Below are 22,042 nucleotides of genomic sequence, written 5' to 3' on the forward strand. Positions count from 1 at the left end.
TTCCCAGATACAGAAGTCTTTGTTGAAGTTTTCAGAACCCTAATAAAACGCGTAGCGATACATATTTCCTTCTAGTGCAAATTACGCGTGTGTAGCAGTAAGGTATCACTGGCTCTTCATATCTGCACCACCATGCTACTGTATACTGTCCGAGGTCTAACATATCATTTTATAAAATTATATAAACTGTGAGGATACAAAAAAAAAAGCATCAATATGAAAATAAAACACCTCCTCCTTTACCATGACCACTAAAAGACTAAGATGCGTGTATAGAACACCTCCTACTATCCTAGAAAGCCAATCACGAAGTCTAAACTCCAAAGAGAGGCTTGACACGCAAATGTAGCCAATCCGCATCTGTCATTACAGATTCTGCACAATGATTGGCACGCCGAATAAGGGTAAGAGTGACCTTACCCAATCAGCGTTGTCTCTATCTCTAGGAATGTTTACCTCGATGTCCCGCCCTCTTCCGCAGATTGGCTGTTCTGGTCAGTGAGCCCGGGGTTGCGCGCATGCGTTCCTCTCTCCGTAAGGGGTCTCGGTGATTGTAATCGGTAACGATCTGCACAGTGCGCTGCCATGTCCCTGCACGGGAAACGGAAGGAAATCTATAAGTACGAGGCGCCATGGACGGTGTACGCCATGAACTGGAGTGTGAGGCCGGACAAGAGGTTCCGCCTGGCTCTGGGGAGTTTCGTGGAGGAATATAACAATAAGGTAAGGAGGGCCGGTGTGATACTGCTGTCTATCCTCATTATTGTTTCCATAGGCGCCGGATACAGTCAGTATAATGTGCAGAGTCCTGCGTGTTGTGTGTGGCAGAGGTGCCCATTTCACCCAAGCCCCCGGGACTGCTGGTGCCATCTGTGCCAGGTGCCCATTTATCCCGACCAAAGCTGGAGCCATGGATAGTTACTTTATTTTCCTATGAGGTGACCGTGCAACCACCACAGCCGTCATCATGTAGACTGGTGCCCAGTATATACCAACCGATACCAGTGATGAGGGTCACTCCAGGTTTTGGTATGCCCCTGGCGTCAGAGTCTAAGTAGGCCCCTTTGCAGTGAACTCATGTGGCAGCATTACAAAATTCCCAAACTAAAACACTCTCCTGGTTATTTTATATAAAGCCCCCCTCTATTCATTATGTACAGTCTTATGTGGCCCATATGGACCCCCCCATGAGCCCTGGGCCCCCGGCACTTGCCCGGGTATGCCCAGTGTAATTTTATAAATGTGTAATTTTCAAATTACCCCTCCCAAAAAATAAATTCTCATGATGGACAGCTGCTGTAATCCGAAGTGCATCATTTAAAGAGTTCTCTAAATTAAGCAGCCCGCAGGGGGCGAGAAACAGAGTTCCTTTACTTTTTTGCCCGTCACTGTTGGCTTTTGTGATTCACTTCATTTGGGTTTACTAGGCGCAGCGCCATACAGTGTTAAGAGGCTGTGTATTGTAGCTCAGTGTGTTCACTTAAATGGGACTGAACTACGCACGGGCCATATGATGTCACAGGCCTGACAATTATTGTAGTGCTCACTAGAGAGTCATTATTGCTGTGAGCAGATGATAGATGCCTTGCATCCGCACTGATCCGATATTGATGGCGTATTCCAGGGAATCCTGGAAATCTTCCTAGATTCCCTCCCTGCCTGGGACAGACATGTTGGCAAAAAAAGTCATGTCCTGGCTTCTAACAGTTCATAATGTTTGGGGTTTTTTTCTGCATATTGGCTTAACATAGACGGGGTCCACCACCACAGCCATCGGCTTCCTCAAAGAAAACCGCAGGTCATGGTGTTGTGGTTACGCAGCCTGGTTTGTACGCTTTTTGTCTTTTTTTTTTTTTTTTTTTTTACAATGTATAAGTTATAGAACATTGTTGATTTCGCTTTGTATCAGCTGTATAATACCTTTGTTACTTTGTAATGGGCAGAGTAGATAGGCATATGACAATATTTCATGCAATGTGTATACTGCCTGTGATTGCTATATACCCGGACTTGGATATGCTAGGTGACCACCACCACAAGTGCCTTTCATGCTTGTTTTTTAGATCGCAAGTGACTGTTTAATATGTAAGCGTTTGCTCAGTAAAATTTGGGTTATTTGGTTAAGAAATAATTGCTGCGTGGTCGGCACCATGGCCCGGTGTACAGTGTGGGCTGGTGCAGGATATTGCTGGTGTGGAGCTCTCAAACACTCTTAAACTTTATACAGTTTTTGATTTCAGTAAGTATGGTTCATATATAAGGCGTACCTTTGATTTCTGAGAAAATCAAAGGATTTTTTGTGCGCCTTATAGTCCGAAAAATACGGTAGGTTTATCCACTTTGTCTTTGTGTAGGTCTCAAAGTACTTTTCTGGGTTACCAGTCTCTCTAGTATATAGGTAACTAAAGTGCTTTTGAAAGCCCTTTAAATAGGAGCACATGTTCAGATATTAATCCTAGATTGACCTATGTTTCACTATTCTACATTGCTATGTAACACTTTACAAATTATATCTATCATACAGGTGCAGCTGGTTGGTTTGGATGAGGAGAGCTCCGAGTTTATCTGCAGAAACACCTTTGACCATCCATACCCCACCACAAAGCTGATGTGGATTCCTGACACCAAGGGGGTGTATCCAGATCTTCTGGCTACAAGTGGGGACTATCTGCGTGTCTGGAGGGTGTGTACATCTTACATACAGGCCATAGAGGAGTCTCTGACTTATCATGAAAATGTCTTTTTCATGTCTTCCTCTTTCTGTCATAGGTTGGAGAGACAGAGACCCGCTTGGAGTGTTTACTGAACAATAACAAGAACTCAGACTTCTGTGCACCTCTCACATCTTTTGATTGGAATGAAGTAGATCCCAACTTACTTGGTAAGAATTGGTTCAGAATGTGCAACATTGTACTCTATAAGAGGTGACAGTCATGTTTGATCTGTGATCGTAGAGTAGAAGGAAATTTAAAGGGAACATATACTTGGAGTTCTATTTGTTGAGCAGAAGAACCTGGCTTGAGTAAAATGTGCCAGAATTCTAGTGACACTTTACCACAAAATCTGTAAAATACCTTGTATTACATTAATTAAAGGGGTTCAGGGATAAAAAAAAAAAGTGATGTCCTGTCTATTGAATAGGTTCTTGGTAATAGATTGGGAGGGGGATTCAACACAAAGCCAAACCACAGATCAGCAAAAAATGAATGGAACAGGAAGAAAACAGCATCATTCACTTTGCAGTGGTCAGATCGGGTCACTGCATATCTGCTCCCATTCACTCATTTATTCTCTGTTTATCAGCTTTGTGCGTGTTGTAGGCCCAACCCTCACAGTTGATCTGTGGAGATGCTGGTTGTTAATTAACTTTCTGGACACGATTTGTACAATTGCCCTGCAGTTCTTTTTTAAGGGAGTGTTTAAGTAAAACTCAAGAAGGCAATCCTTGTTAGTTTTGTTATAGATTTTATCCAGGGCTCCAACCCCCTTTTTTCAGTTGCAAGGTGACCTCCAAATTAGTTGTTGTAAAGGAAAACAAAATGGCAGCCAGTACTGGTGATGACGGATTTTAACAGAAGACACTCGGCTCAGGGGTCGTTACTGCTCTGTCACACTTTATTCAAGGCACGCAGCCTGTGCGGACACAGTACTAGTGTTACCAGCTGTCTGGGTGGAATTCCAGTCTCGGCATGGAAAGGCACTCATCCATGAGCTTAGCAGGAAGTTTCCCCACCGCTGGATGCTGACTCTGTCAGGTAGTGAAGCAAGAGCAACAAGCAGACACAGGACCTGTGACACAATTTTTACTACAAGTTGTATCAAAACATTGTGTCATACAAAAACAAAGTTTCCATTTTCGATCATACCAATTGATCATGTGCCAGTCACTGTATCGAATAGCTTTCCAACCTTATGTCAACGGGAGGTCTATTGGATTTATAAATTGGACACGTTGTCACCGAACAGTCTAAATGAAATTAACAAGACTTTCCTCTGATAGGATAAACATCTAGAGAGATCGAATCTGGTCCAAAAGAAACTTAGACTGTACCTGCCTTCTGGCCAATCAAGATTGTGCTATAAAAAAAATCCCCCTCTTGTCTGTTCCATCCATGACATCTATATTTTGTATATTTTTAAACAATCCAGGCAGTCCAAACAATCATGAGTGTAGTATTTGGTACACATCTGATCCTATTTACAACCTTGCGGTTGACTATTTTACAACCTCGCGGTGTGCCTTTTTTGATCCATCTCGACACCCTTTCTTGTAGTTTTGCCATTTCTCCATTCCATGTCATTCATAGTTGTAGCTCTTCACTTATACCTTATCGGTAACCCACAAACTCAAGTAAAGGTTAAAATAATCTTTTAGGCTATATGTCATAAAATATGTCACTATATTGATGGAGACCTTCGGATGCAGTAAGCTTGCCTATGTCAGCAAAAACAACTCCAAGTGTCACCTAGGTAAAAGGTTAGCCATCACTGCACTATATTATTGAGGCTCGTAGGGTTTGCTTTAAATAGTGATGAAAATAAACATTCTAATTCATAAATTTTTTACTGTCCCTAGGAACTTCCAGTATTGACACAACATGTACCATCTGGGGTCTAGAGACCGGGCAAGTTCTTGGCAGAGTCAACTTGGTGTCTGGCCATGTAAAAACACAGCTCATTGCTCATGACAAAGAGGTGAGATTCCACTGGCTGCTGTGCTAGAAATAGTTTGCATATTGCATGTGTAAAAATCCTATAAATATGTGAAGCGGTTGTTGATGGGCTTGATATCCCACACAACTGGGTACATCATCGCAAGTTTTCTGGCAGATGCTGGAGGTGGTTGTGGTATACTTGGCCTTTGGGACATTATTCAAACCTGGAATGTGCAGGCTAAGATCTAGCACTATGACTCTTATCCGCCCCCTGTGAGTACTAACAGGGCTTTCCAATACATTATTTGCATCACATAAAAAACAATGTTAGTGGTCTAAATCCACAATAAAACGTTAAGATTGAGAATTCCACAGTACGGTCTCGCCCAGTTCCTTATAGATCGAAGAAATTCCTTGGTAATTCCTCCTGTCACGATCTTCACTTCTCTATACTGGATCCCGTGGGAGACCACGCTACACTCTTGTGCACGCGATCATAGCACCGGTCCTGTATCAGGAAGAATGTGGACAGATGGTGCAGATCACCGAGGATAGGAGTAAAAACAATTTTATTCCAGCATACTCACAAACAATATTAAAAGCGCGCATATCACAATGATTAAAAACGCCAGAGGACCTCATGCCTCATTGGGCATGAGGTCCTCTGGCGACATTCTCATTGGGCATGAGGTCCTCTGGCGACATTCTCTGTCTCGTTATCCTTAATTTAGAGCAAGAGCCTTCACACTTCTACTGTTGTGAAATGAATATTAAGTTCCTGTCTGTCTGTGTTTTACAGGTGTATGATATTGCTTTCAGTCGAGCAGGAGGTGGTCGCGACATGTTTGCGTCTGTGGGAGCAGATGGCTCTGTACGGATGTTTGACTTGCGTCACCTAGAGCACAGCACCATTATCTATGAAGACCCACAGCACCATCCTCTGCTCAGACTTTGCTGGAACAAGCAGGACCCCAACTATCTAGCAACCATGGCCATGGATGGAATGGAGGTAAGGCAGTCATCCATAATTGGGAAATAAAAAAAAAATCTATATGGAATAGCACATTTGTAGTCCATATTATGTGTTCTGTGGAGCTTCATAAGCACCTGGTTATGTTTGATCCTCCTCAGGTAGTTATTCTGGATGTACGAGTGCCTTGCACCCCTGTGGCCAGACTGAATAACCACCGTGCATGTGTCAATGGCATAGCTTGGGCTCCACACTCTTCATGTCATATCTGCACTGCAGGTAAGTAACATTACAGGGCCTTAACTACTTATTATGTTATTTTTTTTTTTAGAATTTAATGTGAGTTTAAATTAAATGTGCACAACAAGAAAACTACATGCGATTACAAGTTGACTGTTATAACCTAAAGAGTTCATCCAATATTTGGTGTGAACATGAATGGTATAAGAAACTCATGGTTGCCTTCTTTTCTCTCTAGCTTGGATATAAAAAAAATTGCACAGTAATTCACGTATACTCCAAACAATGCCAGAAAAAAAGCTTTATTATTCCCACATAAAACAAGACCCAGGCATGTCACCTTTTAGTTATGGAAAACTTTCAGTCATTTTTGACACTTCACCCTAGTTCTGCAGAGCGAATAAGTATCCGATTACTGTGACTGCCATGTGTGACTAGATCAGTGGTGCTCATGCTTGCTCGGTATTCCATTCACTTCTATTGGCCCTTCAGCCCATCTGTCTCCAGCAGTCCACTAAAAATCAAAAGAGCTCTGGTCAAGCATGTTCACCATGTTGCAGATTTCTGTTCTCAGTATTCCATGTAGGTACCGTATATACTTGAGTGTAAACCCCATTCGACTTGTACTTGGGGATATAAAAAAAAAAAACTTGGCTTCTCCCTGCATATTATGACTTCCAAGCAGTGCGAGCAGATGCACGACCATGTTCTCTGCCCGCATGCACACACGGCATGACATCATCACTGTGTGTATGCGGGCAGAGAGCAGAGACGGGACTCGAGTCAATTAGTTTTCCCAGTTTTTTGTGGCCTGGGGTCTGCTTATACTCAAGTATATACAGTAAGTGATAAACGCCATTAATGGTAAGAAACCCCCTCCACCCGAATCCAAGCCTTGGAAATAACCTGATTAAGGTTGAACAAATAAAAAAAAAGTTTAGACATGATGGGTGTGTAATATATTAGTATTTCTTGTTGTACCAGATTTAATTATATTTCTTGTCTTTTCAGCTGATGATCACCAAGCTCTCATCTGGGACATCCAACAGATGCCACGAGCCATTGAGGACCCAATCCTGGCTTACACCGCAGAAGGAGAGATCAACAATGTTCAGTGGGCAAGCACCCAACCAGACTGGATCGCCATCTGCTACAACAACTGCCTGGAGATCCTCAGAGTCTGACTTTATTTATTCCAAACTCCTTTCACCCCAAACTTCCCTGCCCTGTCCCAGAATCTGGGTTTTTTGTACGTTGTTAGTGTCTCTTTTAATCTCAATATATTCTTGTTGGGTTTTTCGGGCCATCTTATATGAGCAGCAGTGTTTACATCGACATGGCCAATGGGTAATGTAGTTGTTGTCTAATTTATTGGCATCTTGTGACTCCTCCCAAAAATACAGTAATAATAAACCAGGCCCCAAAACAGGAGCTGGCGGAACATAGTACATCCCCGTGTCCTTTATTTTACTTTGAGTAGACAACTTATTAGTAGAGATGTGTGGACCGCCAACATATTGGCGGACAAACATCCGATCCGGCAAATTGACGCAACTAGTAACTAGCCAGGGCTATGACTGTCCGGGTCAGGTGGTCGAACGACAAACCCGACCATCAGGTCCGCTCATCTTTGTTAATTAGCCATCACTATCATCTTGCTGTGTTTTAATTGTATTATTATTTTAAGGACAATACCTTTTGGTAGTAATAGTAGCTTATATGTGTATGTGAATCCAATATTGGGGCTGGCCTGTGCCGATTAACTTCATTACCTAAAGGATTAGAAAAACATGGCTGCTTTCTTCCAAAATTCCCATTCACTTCAAAAGAGCTGAGCTTCAATTTAGATCCAATGTGTGGACAGAAGTGGAGATGTTTCTGGAAGAATGTTGATATGCATTTTTAATCATGTACATCCCATTTAAAGGTAATTTTTTTTTCTATGGCTGGGGTATTATTCAATGTAGAAGTGTTTGTTTTTAAAATCCTTTTTTTTTTTTTGTTACTCATAAAAAAAATGAGAAGGAAAAAAAAAATAGCTAAACAATAAAAATGGTGGAATGAAGAAGGTATTTTGGAGAACATTTTTAGATCCTGTGCCAGAGACCGGCTACCCTTGGCTGCCACCTGGTAGGGTATGTTTGAGGTAGTTCCACAATAGTCATCAATATTCTGTACCATCTCCTGGACCATGTAAAGTAAATAAAACGGTTCCCCAAATAAATTTCACTTGTCCTACCTGCGTTATGGGAGTGCTTGTATTTCCACACCTTTTATTACAGAATTATTGAAATCTTTCTGTGCTTTTATTGTTTTGTTTTTTTGCACATCTTCGTTTAATCGATATAACCTTTTTGGGAATTTGATTAACAGGATAACAGGATTTTGCTAGTATTTGTCTGCATAATATTTTCTTTTTTCGTTATTAAATGTATATTGCCAGTTCCTGCAAAAGGTAATTGGTTGAAGGAGTGACAAAGAATTAGCTTTTTTACACTATGGACAGAGCTGGTTTGAGATTTAAACTATGGGGGGGGGGTGTATATGTTAGCCCAGCGTTGGTGCTGTGGACCCTTGAATTCTAGGGAAGGAGGGGGGGTTATATCCCTGTTGGTGCTAGGAGCTGACGGCACCATGGAGGCCACGTTCCAGCTGTTAGTGGCCCTCTGCCCCGGGGCCACTATGTGTGCCCATACCTGGGGGTAAAGTGCAGGCAGGTGCACTCTAGCTGGTGGAGGCCCTCTGCCCGCGTGCCTCCACGTGTGTCCATGACTGGGGATTAAATGCAGGCAGATTCCTGTGATAAAATGTGGCCAGAGCCGTTGCTGCCAAGGCGTAACTGTGGGTCGGTGACAACTGCAATTAAGGGCCGATATGTGAGCCTGCAGCCTCCCGGGATTAGCCCTCTCATGGTGAGGGAGTGAGCCCACCTGGTTGCGGTGATTACATACTGAGGCCTGAGCTGGTGTTCTGAGACGCAGAAATCAGAGGAGCATTGGTGTCGGTGCCTCCCACGTGGATGTCTCTCCATGGTAGAGTCAGAGTGTCATGCCAGTTCTGGTAGTAATCTGAAGGAGTGGTCCCGCTGGGGGTCCCGACACAAACTGTAGCTGCTCTAAGCGCATTGCTGAGGTTCCAGATCCTCTCAGGTTCCAGAGCAGGGGAACCGTACATGGAAGCTTCCTGGTGATACTTGTGCAGCACAGAAACTGATTCCAATGTGAAAAAGCCCTTAACCCCCTAACAAGCAGGCCCTTTTTCGTTTTTTTTCTTTTTTTTTTTTTTTAATTTTTCACCACCCCCCCCCCATCTTTTTTTCCATCTAAAGAGCTGTGTGAGGGCTTGTTTTCTGCATAACAAATTGCAATTCATAGTGACGGTATGGGGGGTTAAACACTGGGAATATTTTGAGACGTAGTGATAACGAACATGTTTATGAGTTTTATTGTATATTTATATTAGTTCTAGGGAAAGGGGGGGTGATTTGAATTTTTAGTTTTGTTTTTTTGTTTTTTTTTTTTAATTTTTAACCCTAGGTTGTCTGATTGATCCTACTACCATCAACTCCTAGTATGGCAGTATGTGGGGAATATACTGTCACATTATAATGAATGATGAGATGCTATAAAGACCCTATGCTGTCAAAGCAACAGATCATTGCTCCCCTATGACATCATGGGGAGTGACTATAGAAGGCAAGATGGTGGCACCCATCTACAATCGCGGGTGTTTGCTGCAGTATGCTTGCTCCAAAAAGCTCTCCATGTATGGAGAGGGCTCAGAATGTGTGCCCTCTCCGAACACCTGCAGCCAACGAGTGATGTATAGATACATCACACTTTGTTAAGGGGTTAAAGCTATTGTTATAGCTACTTTCAGAAATGGTACCTTTTTTCCCCCAAATTATCGAGCTTAACCTTGCTTCATGGTTCCTCTATGTTACATCTTAACATTAGCTTACAGTAGACTGAAACCAAACAAACAAAATGTTTTATGCCAAGTGTATTGGAATATAAGGGAAACAACAGCAACATGTTTTACTTAATCCATTTCAAGTGGAGAGGGGGTGAGATGCATTGATCTCGTCACAGTTGACAGACCATTTTCTAGTGACTACCTCCACTGAGAAGTTTTAGCACTTGTGGCTTTATTTAACAGCCACCAGAATTGCTGGGTGTTAATAACCAAAGGTATTGTTTTCATTACCATAGGATAGGTCACCTGTTAAAAGACATAATCCCACAAAATCCCACATTCCTGGATGTTTTGGGACCTTATCAATTCCCCTACATGGCCTCCTTCCTTCTAAAAGCTACTTGTATAATTATGCTAATGAGCATGAAGGGCTCCTGGGGAGCATAACCAGATCATCTCCATGCTGTAGCTTCACAGGCCTTTACATTGTGCAGGAGCAAAAGAAGCAGGTGGGAGGTGAGACAGTATAACAGCCTGTGAAGCTTAGATGGGCTTTGGTAACACCCCCAGGAGCCCTTCTGGATCATCAGCATTACCACAGTTCTGGTGACTTAATTATACTGGTGCCCCTAGTTTATCATACTTGACTTTGATGGTTTTCCTTTTCATCACCTAAAACTCAGAAAGTCTCACACTGTGTCCATCAAAATAAAATTGGAACCAAGCTCTGATCTGCTAAATACGCAAATATTATAATAACTTAAAATTACAATAAACCCTTATAAAACATTAAAAAAAACTGTAGGAACCACACTCATATGTTTATTTATTAGGACATTTCATGAATTGATTACAGGTACAAGAACATTAACTCTAGTAAATCTAATAAATCTACTACCAGCCATTAGAGGGTTAATCCCTTAGAACATGCAGATACGTCCTCAGTGGCCAGTGCTGATGTCATAGTTTCCCACTTATGACGTAAGGATTCCATAGTTAAAGACTCCATAAAAGCTGGCGCACTGCTGTGCCTGATGCCATTGGACCTTGAGCTTGCCTACCAATTTGTATCTTGATGCGATTTGGAGGTTCTAGCAGGGACGCCCCATCAGCCCAGGACTGCCGTCTCATGAGCACAGCGCCGCCATCCTCTTCAAGGGGTTGTCTGCCTCAGACCTGGAGCTGCGAGGGAGGAAGGGACATCCGCCACCAGATCAGCCAAATTTTCTCTAAATTGGGTGACAGGTATTTATTGGCAGTAACCCTCTAAGCCCAGAGGAAGGGCAATCCTTCAGCCATGGCTTCCCTAGAGGTTTCCTCCACAGGGGGTTTTTCCTCTCCTGAGCGCTGAAGGGTGACTCTTCGTGAGTCGGGGGTCTGCTATGGGGTTGGGATTATAAATAAAAAATTGGCCATTTAATTCCCAATGAAGTGAGTTGTGTGTATTTATTGTGTCTTCTTTGATTTGAATAATTTTGCCTGGGGATTATGGTCCAGTACACATCACATATTACAGTCATGGGGGAGATACCTGAAGGTAATATAGTTTAATAACTGCCCCTATAGATGTTCTGCCTCAGTGGTTGCCCCTTACCATGTGAAGAAACCCCAGGGATAACAAAGCCTAGCACATGAAATTAGCGTATTTTTCGGACTATAAGGCGCACAAAAATCCTTCAGGTGCGCCTTATAGTTCAGTGCGCCTTATATATGAACCGTACTTACAGACAACAGCTGCCTTGAACTGTGCACAGGTCTGCCACCTGCTGGTCATTCATCCTTATAATCCGGTGTGCCTTATATATGAACCTAGACGTTTTAGTAGGCATTTAGTGATGGTACGCCTTATAATCCAGTGCGCCTTATAGTCCGAAAAATACGGTACTGTCCTGGTTACTCATAGCCATAACCAATCACAGCGCAGCCTTCTTTACTGATCTCATTTACTGTTCTCATTTATAATTAAAGCTCCTCTGTGATTGGTCGTCATGAGCAACACAGACATCAAGAGGGAGATTTTTGAGAAGCGTCTGAGAACAGAACAGTTCTAGTTAGCCATAGCAACCAATCAGAGCTTTCATTTTATAAACAGCTGTTGGAAAATTAAAGCTGATTTCTGATTGGTTGCCATGGACAACTAGAACATTTCTACTCTTAGAGACTTCTGATAAATGTTACACAATTTCTCCTTTACATTTACAAAAGTAGGTTCCAGCAAACGCAAAACATATAAAAAAACAAAAGCACTTTATCACATTTAAAAAAAAATTAATTGATTGCATACATGAAAAAAAAGTTGTCATATTTCATCCTCACTCATAGCTGTAATGTGTAAGAAGAATAAATAATGGTAGGCCAGTAGGGTTACACATCTACATGACCTGCACCGGACGGAGTCACATATCCAATTCAACTGCAATCGACAGAACAACATGTTACAAGATAATGATGTACACAGACGCTTCATAACAATACAGGAAATCCCCAGGAGATCTGGGGGAGATTTATCATAAGTCTCTGATAGCAGGACTGTTCTAATTGCCCATGGCAACCAATCAGAGCTCAACTTTCATTTTCCCGCAGCTGTTTATAACATTAAAGCTGAGCTCTGATTGGTTTCCATAGGAAACTAGAACAGATTTACCTCAGAAACTTGATGATAAACTCGCCCTAGTTGTCTCATGTCAAAATCCAAAACACTTTTTGTATGAATACTACTCTATGGGGCACACGTATCATAGTTTTTCGGCTACCACTTTTTCAAGTTTCCTGAAGTTAACCTAGATGAACATTGCAATGGATCTTGAGTTTTTCTCCCTTGTGATACATGTGATGAGTTGCCTGTTAAGTCTCACTTTTGCGACTTTTTTGGCCCAAATAGTAGTTTACCAAAAGTAAGTCTGGGTCTAGCATGCTCTGTTTTGGGACTTATTATGTGCAAGAATGGGACAATTACGGAGCCCAAAAGTCTCATAAGTTGAACAAACATCTGGGCCACAAAGATAAATACGTCACACTGCATTACAATCTTGAGGCAGCTAGCTTTGGTATGCTGCTTGATTCTGCACATAAAAAGTCTCAAACTGAAAAGTTTCACAAAAAGTTGCACAAAAAAAAAGCAAAAGAAAGCAATAGGAGTGATAAATGTACCCCTATATCTATCAACCCTCTCACTGGTTGTGGGATTGTTTCAATAGTGATTACTCATAAAGTATTAACTGGACTAATATGACAATTCCAATATTTGGAAGCACCAGATATAACTGAGCAGAATTAATACAAGTGTCTAAAAGTAGCCACGACCATTTAAAAAGCTAGTTATAAAAGTGCCAAAAACTGCTTCTCTCTATGACAGAGAAATGCCTTTTTAGTAATTTTTCTTGCATTGACTTCCTAGGTTTTAACCAATGAATGAACTATCTCTCCATCTAGTGATAAAATTAGAGCATTACAGTGTCCATCACTTACACACATAGGAACTACTGAATGGTACTTCCTACAGATTGGGGCAGATTTACTTACCCGGTCCTGTCGCGATCCCGCAGTGCGTTGTCTGACGAGGATTCGGATTTGCTGCGATTCACTAAGGTCTTGCGTCCAATTTCCTGCATGTGTCGCTTCTGTGCTGAGATCCACCGGAGTTCGCCTTCTTCTTCCTGGTGCATGTTAGTGCTTGATCTTGCGACACAATTTCGTTTTTAAATTCATCGGTTTGCCCGAATCCGTTGGGTTGTCCGACGGCATGCCCCCCCCATTTCTGTTGTCGTGCAAGCCGGCGCCGAGGCGCCTAAATCCAATAACTTGCGCCAAAAGCCCAGACAATTTGGCGCAAAACAGAAATATTCGGGAAAACAGAATTGTGGTCCTTGGACCTTTAGTAAATGAGCCCCACTGTATTTGGTCTCTAGTGGTCAAGCTAAAGCACTACACTTCCTATTGTACCTACGAAAGGTTCTACTATAATATTTTTTACTCATGAAGGTATCATAATATAGGTGTAAAAGATAATCACAATATTTTTTTTTATTATTTATTTACCTGCAGTATCTCTTACCTGAGATTAACTCCTCCTCTGGGATCTTCCTATAACCATACTTTTCGTGTCAACTTTGGTTTAAAAATCATCCCTTTTTGTGTATTAATATAACTGATAATGCATCTTGAATATATATTTTTAGCAGGGTTAATCGATGTCCTTTAGATAACCTGATATTAGCAATAAAATAAATTTATCATACAGATCAGCGTCTGAATAAAAGGCTTCAAATGAGCTGTGTCTCTCTGCCTTTCATCGTTGCCTGTTTTTACTCAACTGGAGAGGGGACTGTGATCTCCACACACTGCCCCCAAAACCTGATAACTAAGCCTAGAGCCTGGTTGTAATGGTTTCACAAACAGGTGAGTACACACCTACATCATTTCATTACTCAGTGCTCCCTACAAATCGAGCTGATGCCTTCACAGTTTGCCACAGAACGGGCTAAGGTGGCGTTCGTGATCAGCCTTCTCTCTGGGAAAGCCCTGGCATGGGCTACTCTCCTCTAAGACAGGAACGATCCGGTCACAGCTCCTCCTCAAAGTGGATGCCCTTTCCCGTGCCTCTGATGTTGTTGGAGAAGAACCGTTTCCTCAGCATATTATCTCTATGGAACAGTTGGTTGTTGCCGCTCTGGTGGATCTTCAGCAGCTTACCCCTGGCAAGACGTATGTCCGACCTTCACTGTGGAAGAAGATTTTGTTTTGGGGACATTCTTCGCGCCTGGCTGGGCACCCTGGGGTGCAACGCTCCATGGCCGTCATCTCCCGCTACTACTGGTGGCCTGATTTGGTCAAAGATGTTCAGGACTTTGTGGGATCCTGCACTTCCTGTGCCAATAAGCCTTCCCGCCTGAAACCGGCTGGTCTCTTGCTTCCGTTGCCAATACCCAGTCGCCCGTATTTGCACGTGGTTATGGACTTTGTCACAGACCTTCCTCTGGTAATACCATCATCCGGTTTTCTAAGATGTCCCATTTCATTCCTCTTCCAGGTCTTCCGTCTGCTCCACGTCTTGCCAGCTTGTTCTTTCAGCATATCTTCCGGCTGCATGGGTTAAGTTTGTGTCCAAGTTCTGGCGATTGGATCCCTAGACAATCAATTGCAAATGACTTTGGACTTCTGCTCTGCCTACCACCCTCAGTCATATGGCCAAATGGAGAGGGTGAACCAAACCTTAAACTGTTATCTCTGCCATTTTGTCTCTGCCCGTCAGGATGATTGGTCCAGTCTGGTGCCATGGGCAGAGTTCTCCTATAACTCTCTGGACTTTGAGGCTGCCAAAGCAACTCCTTTCTTCATTGTTTATGAACGAACTCCTCGCCCTCCTCTTGCTTTGTCAGTTCCCTCAGATGTCCCTGTGGTTGAATACTTGATGCAGGACCTTAAATCTGTCCAGGAACAGACCCGCCAGTCTCTTCTTCAGGCCTCTGCTCGCACCAAGTCCCAGGCTAATAAGAGATGTGGGGCTCCTCCTGTCTTCTCTCTGGTTGACAAGGTGTGGTTGTCTTCAAGATATGTCCGACTGAAGATTCCCAGTTACAAGCTTGGTCCACGGTTTCTTGGTCCTTTTGAGGTGTTGAAGCGCATAAATCTTGTATCATATAAGCTCCGCCTTCCTCCCACTATGTGCATCCCAAACTCCTTCCATGTCTCCCTTCTGAAACCTGTCATCCTGAACCGGTTCTCCTCCTGCTCCAGAGGCTGACTCTGCGGATGTCTATGAGGTAAAAGAGGTACTGGACATGAAGACCGTAAGAGGGACACGGTTCTTTCTTGTTAACTTGAAAGGGTTCGGGCCCGAGGAGAAATCCTGGGAGCCTGAGGAGAATATCCTGCAAAGGTTTCTTAAACCAAAGAAGAGGGGGAGGCCAAAGGGGGGTTACTGTCACGTTATGGGTCGCGGACTCACCCGTGCACCTCTCCCCGCGCTGGCACGTAGCCTGCGCACCTTACCTGTCCTGGCTACTGTCCCATCTTTCTCGTCCCTGCGAGAAATTGGCGCTGTCCATTTTCGTGAAAACTATTTAGGACTGCCTCTTCCTGCAAACCCTGCCGGATCTTTGCGGCTACGCCATTGAGAAAGCTCCCCTGCGATATCCCTGAGTATTCCTGCGTCCCTTTGTGTTCCTGCTCCTGAGTTCCCGCGTTCCTGTTCCCATGTTCCTAAGTTCCTGCTCCCGTGCTCCTGTGTGTTCAAAGTCTGATCCATTGTTCCCGTTCCCTTCTGCCTGGACCTCCCATTGCTGACCCCGAATTGGACTTGACCTTGCATCTCAGCTGCCTGCCCTGACCCTGTGCCTAAACCTTACCACAAGTCTCCTGCAAAGGTACCCCGACTTTGGCTGCCACCGTGGGCTAGTCTCACCTGTGGAACAACCTGGTGGCACTTAGATTCCGGTCCTAGTTGTCAGCTAGTACCACCTCCCACGGTGGTCCAGAGGATCCACAGATCCCGCATCCTGACAGTATAGCTCAGATATCTGAGAGGTGCAACATTTTTATTGTTTTATATGAATAATACTGTTGTCGGGCACAAGCAAGACCACTACCAAAATATTGGTTGTGCAGAACCTGTTTAAGCAGGGCCACATCTCCCGTGAAATATTAGTTTTATTATTTTTACTGCCCAGATATTGATTATATTGGGAAGAGGGCGGGCATGAGCTGGGGGAGAACCGACCTATTGTAAACTGGGGAAAAAGGAGAATATATGGGATTTATATTGTTTAAACTTGGGGCGGGGCTTTGCTGTATACAATAAAACAGGAGAGCAATCAATATACTGTATGGAGCTGGATGGGAATTAAGTGAATTAAGCACTGTATGGGAGGTTGTATATAGTTTAACTGTCGGAGGACTTCTCAATATACTAATCTTTGGAGTGAGATAATCTATAGATTGTATTAAAACTGGGGGTAGGAGGCTATATGGAAGGCTGTTTATAGTTAAACTGGGAGATCTAAATATGGGGACCAAATAGTAATCAAACCAGGGGTGACTATATGGAGGGCTGTTTATAATTATTTTTTTTTAAATAAGATAATTTTATTTGAAAGTTTCCCCCCCAACAGTTACAATTAAAACAAAGAAAAGAACTACAGTGGGCAGTAAACTCTTACACTGCTGCATTTGTTCATTACATCATCTGGTACATTACAATATTCATTCAATACAATCTCATATCTTGCATTCTTTCGCAGAATAAGTAAAAATACAACCATAGAAATGCTTAGACTGCTGATAAAATCATTGTTGGCTGTATATAAATTAGGAGGGTGCTGTATGTAACTTATAGGATATAATATATGATTGAGGCTGAATTCACCTGGTGCTTTTTCGTTGTGTTATGAAACGCTTTTCAAACACATCAGGAAAAATCCATAGTCAAATGCATATGTCTATTATAAGTAGTAACTTGTGTTTTATATTGTTAATTAATAGTAATGTTAAAAGGCAAAACACATATAGATACTTTTATTAATAAATTACACATATGCATTTGGTGCATTTCATCTGATACACCTACACTAGGTTTCAAAACACAATGCAAATGCATAGTGCAGAGCCAACCTTAGGGGGGCTGTATATCAATTGACTAGGGGGTGCAATATTTAATCATTACAGGGCGGTGCATTATATATAAAAATTGGGGAGCTGTACATAGTATATGTGCCCGTGTGCCCTCATGTACCTCTGGTGCCCGGCTGCAGCGGCACTCACCTCTCCCCGATCCAGCGGTAGCTCCTGGGGTCCAGCACGGGAGTCCCCTCCTCCTAGTGCGTGCATGCGTGAGCTCTGCAAGATTTAAAGGGCCAGCAAGGCGCTAATTAGTGCTGCCGCAATCTGCCCTAAAGTAGCCAGCCCCTTCCTTTGAACAATGCTGGATCTTTGTGCTCTATACCTCTGAAATTTCCATTCTGCCGTTGTGACCTCCTTCTATCTTCCTGACTCTGATCCTTTGCCGCCTGTCCTGACCTTCCGCTACATCCCTGACTCTGATCCCGTGCTGCCTGTCCTGACCTCCTGCCTGTCCATGACCACGTTTCTGCTCTACGATTTTCTACTTCGCCTTGGCCATCATTGCGAGCAAAGTCGCTCCTGTGGATTGACCTGGTGGTATCCTGCCGCAGCAAGTCCAACCTGCTTTGTGTCAGGTTCTGGTGAAAACCGGGTGCCACTTAGACTCTGCTTCCATGTGTCTTATATGTGTTTTATATTTGGGAAAGAGTGTGATGAGTTGTGTTGAGACTGTGACAAATTACCCAATTTTACCGGTACAGCAGAGCCTGTGCGATCCACATGACATTGGGGAACGTCATGGTAGCACTAACGGAAGCTCACAATGACGTTCCCCAATGTCATGGTGGCTTAAGGACACGTTGGGGATACATCACCCGGGGCCCCTCCTCCCCCCAGAATGTTGCGGGAGGAGTGTACATTGGCAACTGCTGGTGTAAGGGGTGTTTCCCCAGTGATGTCACTGTCCTTACACGGACAGTGACATCACCGGGTCAAGCTCCCTACAGCTGAGTAAAGTATACCTGCTCAGTGAGCCTGGAGGAGGGGTGCAATACGCTGCATCCGCTCCCCATAGGCTTCTATTGCAGCTGAGCGCATACGTCACTCAGTGGCGACTTGACAGAATTGTGTCACACTTCCATTTTTAAAGGTGCACCAGAGAAAGGTTGGTGCAGTCTGCTGGAGTAGTGCAAGGTGCGCCACATTCATGAAGAACGTGTGCCATTTATCATATATCTGGTGCTCCTTGCACACTTTTTTCACACACAAATGCATGGGGTTTTTTACGTATTTAACTCTCAATTTGCTCTACTTCTGCAAGTCACACGTGTTAAATAACGCACCATACAAGTCTCTATGGCGAAGTATCAAAAATGCATGCACTCGGAGACACGTGCAAGCAGGGTCGGACTGGGGGACCAAGGGCCCACCAGTGAAATTGATTTTGAGGGCCCACCTACTGCTACATGGGAATATTGACCGTAAATACTCGAGAATAAGCCAAGTTTTTCAGCAAAAAGAACGTGCTCTTACTCGAGTCAAGAAAAAAAACAACAAAATGTGTACTCACTTTCCGACACACTTTCTGTGTCTCCATGCAGTGCCGTCGCTAGTGTCATGATGTCAGCTGCTTGCTGCCATTGGCATACGCTATGATGTCAGTGAACAGCTGACGTCATGACGCAAACGACTTTATCAGACAAGGGAACTGGAGCCGAAGCATCAATGGAGAGAAGAGGACCTGCCAGGAGGGGCAGCAGCTACAGGTTATATACTGTGGGCAGGGGCTGCAGGCTAAACACTGGGGACAGGGGGCTGCAGAATAAACACTGGGGGGCAGGGGCTGCAGGCTATATACTGGGGGCAGGGGCAGCAGGCTATATACTGGGGGGCAGGGGCTGCAGGCTATATACTGGGGGTAGGGGCTGCAGGCTGTATACTGGAGGGCAGGTGCTGCAGGCTATATACTGGGGGCAGGGGCTGCAGGCTATGTACTGGGGGTCAGGGGCTGCAGGCTATATACTGGGAGGGCAGGGCCTTTAGGCTATATACTGGGGGCAGGAGCAGCAGACTATATACTGGAGGGCAGGGGCTGCAGGTTATACACTGGGGAGCAGGTGCTGCAGGCTATATACTGGGGGTCAGGGGCTGCAGGCTATATACTGGGAGGGCAGGGGCTGCAGGCTATATACTGGGGGCAGGAGCAGCAGACTATATACTGGAGGGCAGGGGCTGCAGGCTATATACTGGAGGGCAGGGGCTGCAGGCTATATACTGTGGGCAGGGGCTGCAGGCTATATACTGGGGACAGGGGCTGCTAGCTATATACTGGGAGGGGCAGGGGCTGCAGGCTATATACTGGGGGGCAGGGGTCGCAGGCTATATACTAAAAAATTGTGGGTCTATCTCATTTCCCCCGTTATTGTGGTCTTTCTCTTCTCCCCCCTCTAATTATGGGCCCCCTTGTATATACCCCTCTTATTGTGGAATCACTTTGTCCAACCCTCATTATGTAGCCCCCTCATCTCCCCCTCTCATTATGAGCCCCCTAGTATCGCCCCCTCTTTTTCTGACCTGCTCTTATTGTTGTCCCCCTCATCTTCTTTGCTGCCTCTCATCTACCTTCTCTTAATGTTAACCCTTGTATCTCCCCCTCATTTTGTAGCCCCTCTACCCCCTCTTATTGTGGATCCCCAGGTATCCCCCCTCATCTTCCCCTCTTTTTCTAACGCATTCTAATGTCCCCCTATCTTGTCCCCCCTCATCTTCTGTTCCCCCTCTCATTTGTGGTTCTCTCACCTCCCCCCTCTTGTATCTCCTACTCTTGTTATGGGCCCCCTTTCATCTCCCTCTCATTATGTAGCCCCCTCATCTGCCCCCTCTTATTGTTCCCCCCCTGGTATCTCCCCTTCTCATTGCGGACCCCCTGATCTTCTGTACCCCATTTCTCACCCCCCCCCCTTATGGCCCCTCTACATCCCACCTCTTAATATTGTCCCCTTGTACCTCCCCTTCTTATTGTGGGGTCCCTGGTATCTCCTTCTCTTATCTCCCCCACTTTTCTGACCCCCGCAACTCCACCTCTCATTGTAGGCCCCCTCATCCTCTGGGCCCCCTCTAATTTTAGCCTTTTTATGGCCCCTCTCATCTCCCTCTTTTTAATGGGGCCCCCACTTATCTCCCCATAATTTTGTGGGCCCCCTTATCTCCCCCCTCATAGTGTGGCCCCCTCTCCTCTTTGTAACATGTTTAAAAAAACAAACAACACATACCTCACCTTTCCAGGTTCCCCAGCAGCACCTCATCTTCTCTGCTGCTGTGTACAACAGGCTGGCAGGTGATGACGTCATCATATTGCGCCTGCCGACCTGCTGTACACAGCAACAGAGAGGTGATGTGGAGAGCTCACAGATCTCTGCATCATCATTGCTTTCCACTCCATCGGGCACAGTTGAAGTCGCGAACCGGGAAAAGGGGGCGGAGTCAACTCGTTTAGGAGGCGGAGTCAATGCGACTAGGGGGCGGGGCCAGAAGGTGTTAGTTTGCGTGCAAGTGCAATGCGTTTTTCACTGATCAATTGTCATAGAAAAGATAATAGTAATATTAGTAATATTCTTTATTTATATAGTGCCAATCAAGTAGCACTTTACAGATTCTGGGGAGCATACAAATAAAAAGACATTACAGAGTAAGATAGACCAGTCAAGAGTCTTTCTAAAAACACAAAAAAAAACCTAATGAGAAACGCTAATGACTGACAGCAAACATCTGACGTGATCTGCAACGCCAGTGTGAAAGAGGCCTAAGACCATATGCACATGAACGTGTGTTTTTAGGCGTGAACTATCCAGCTGTACATACAGCGGCTAATGCATGGCCTCATTGCCCTGAGAATGAGAACGTTGGAGGTGCAGCGAAGCCCGGAGAAAGTACTCGCCACCTGCCTGCACATATTAGAACAGTTACTATTCCTGCCTGGACACACCTGTAGTGTGAGCAGTGCTCATTCACCAATGTCAGGCAGCCCCCAAACGACGACACATGGCATTTACAATATGTGAACACGGCCTAAGTCTACGGTTACACGCTGCATTTAAAATGAAACGCAATTGGAAAGAGCTTAAAGGCATGGGCGTAACTACAGCGGTAGCAGCCATAGCAGCCGCTTTGGGGCCCGTAGTGTCAGGGGGCCCCATCATCCGACCTGACACAATAAAGAATGGAGGATGTGTACCATTATAGCTATATTGTACTGCACTTTGTCCAGCATAATATGTATATAACATATACTGTGATGTATATATGCAGTATCTTTGATGTGTATATGGTGTCTGCATACACTGTATGTGAGTATGTTGCACTGGCACTGTATGTGTGTGTATATGCTGTGTGTGCACATGAGTATTTATATGTGATTGTAACTCGCATGTGTGAGTATACTAATATGTATATTTTTTAAGAGCTAGGGGGCCCTGTCTCTCCTAGTTACGCCACTGCTGAAAGGGTCAATTATTCTGCCCCTCAACGTGCCTTCTGTAGCCAGGGCATAGCCTTTGGCCACCTTCAAGCTGCTCTATTAGGGCCATAACCAGAAGAGTTTGGGTTACACTGGGTTACATCCCCACAGATTACATCATAGTCTCTGCACGCCTCCAAATCCCTTTATCTCCACTTTAAACTACACTTCCCATGAGCCCCCGCGGTC

At 44.3% G+C, this 22,042-nt stretch overlaps 1 protein-coding gene across 1 annotated transcript; it reads left to right on the top strand.

Annotated features, from left to right (window-relative positions):
* The first annotated feature begins 470 nt into the window (after positions 1-470).
* Positions 471-8,103, top strand: DCAF7 (DDB1 and CUL4 associated factor 7). Its single transcript, XM_072111180.1, has 7 exons — positions 471-723; positions 2,525-2,683; positions 2,770-2,881; positions 4,577-4,695; positions 5,455-5,664; positions 5,787-5,904; positions 6,877-8,103. The coding sequence occupies exons 1-7, from the start codon at positions 586-588 to the stop codon at positions 7,047-7,049; spliced, it is 1,029 nt and encodes a 342-aa protein (XP_071967281.1). The 5' UTR covers positions 471-585; the 3' UTR covers positions 7,050-8,103.
* The last annotated feature ends 13,939 nt before the right edge of the window (positions 8,104-22,042 follow it).

The sequence above is a fragment of the Engystomops pustulosus genome, chromosome 6, assembly GCF_040894005.1.
Source record: "Engystomops pustulosus chromosome 6, aEngPut4.maternal, whole genome shotgun sequence".
NCBI classification, from domain to species: domain Eukaryota; kingdom Metazoa; phylum Chordata; class Amphibia; order Anura; family Leptodactylidae; genus Engystomops; species Engystomops pustulosus.

Bases quoted from the DNA above. Each gene is read 5' to 3' on its own strand.
- DCAF7 (XM_072111180.1), top strand. From the start codon at position 586: ATGTCCCTGCACGGGAAACGGAAGGAAATCTATAAGTACGAGGCGCCA. The intron at 4,696-5,454 runs GTGAGATTCCAC...TGTGTTTTACAG, and splicing joins TCATTGCTCATGACAAAGAG to GTGTATGATATTGCTTTCAG. The intron at 5,665-5,786 runs GTAAGGCAGTCA...GATCCTCCTCAG, and splicing joins TGGCCATGGATGGAATGGAG to GTAGTTATTCTGGATGTACG.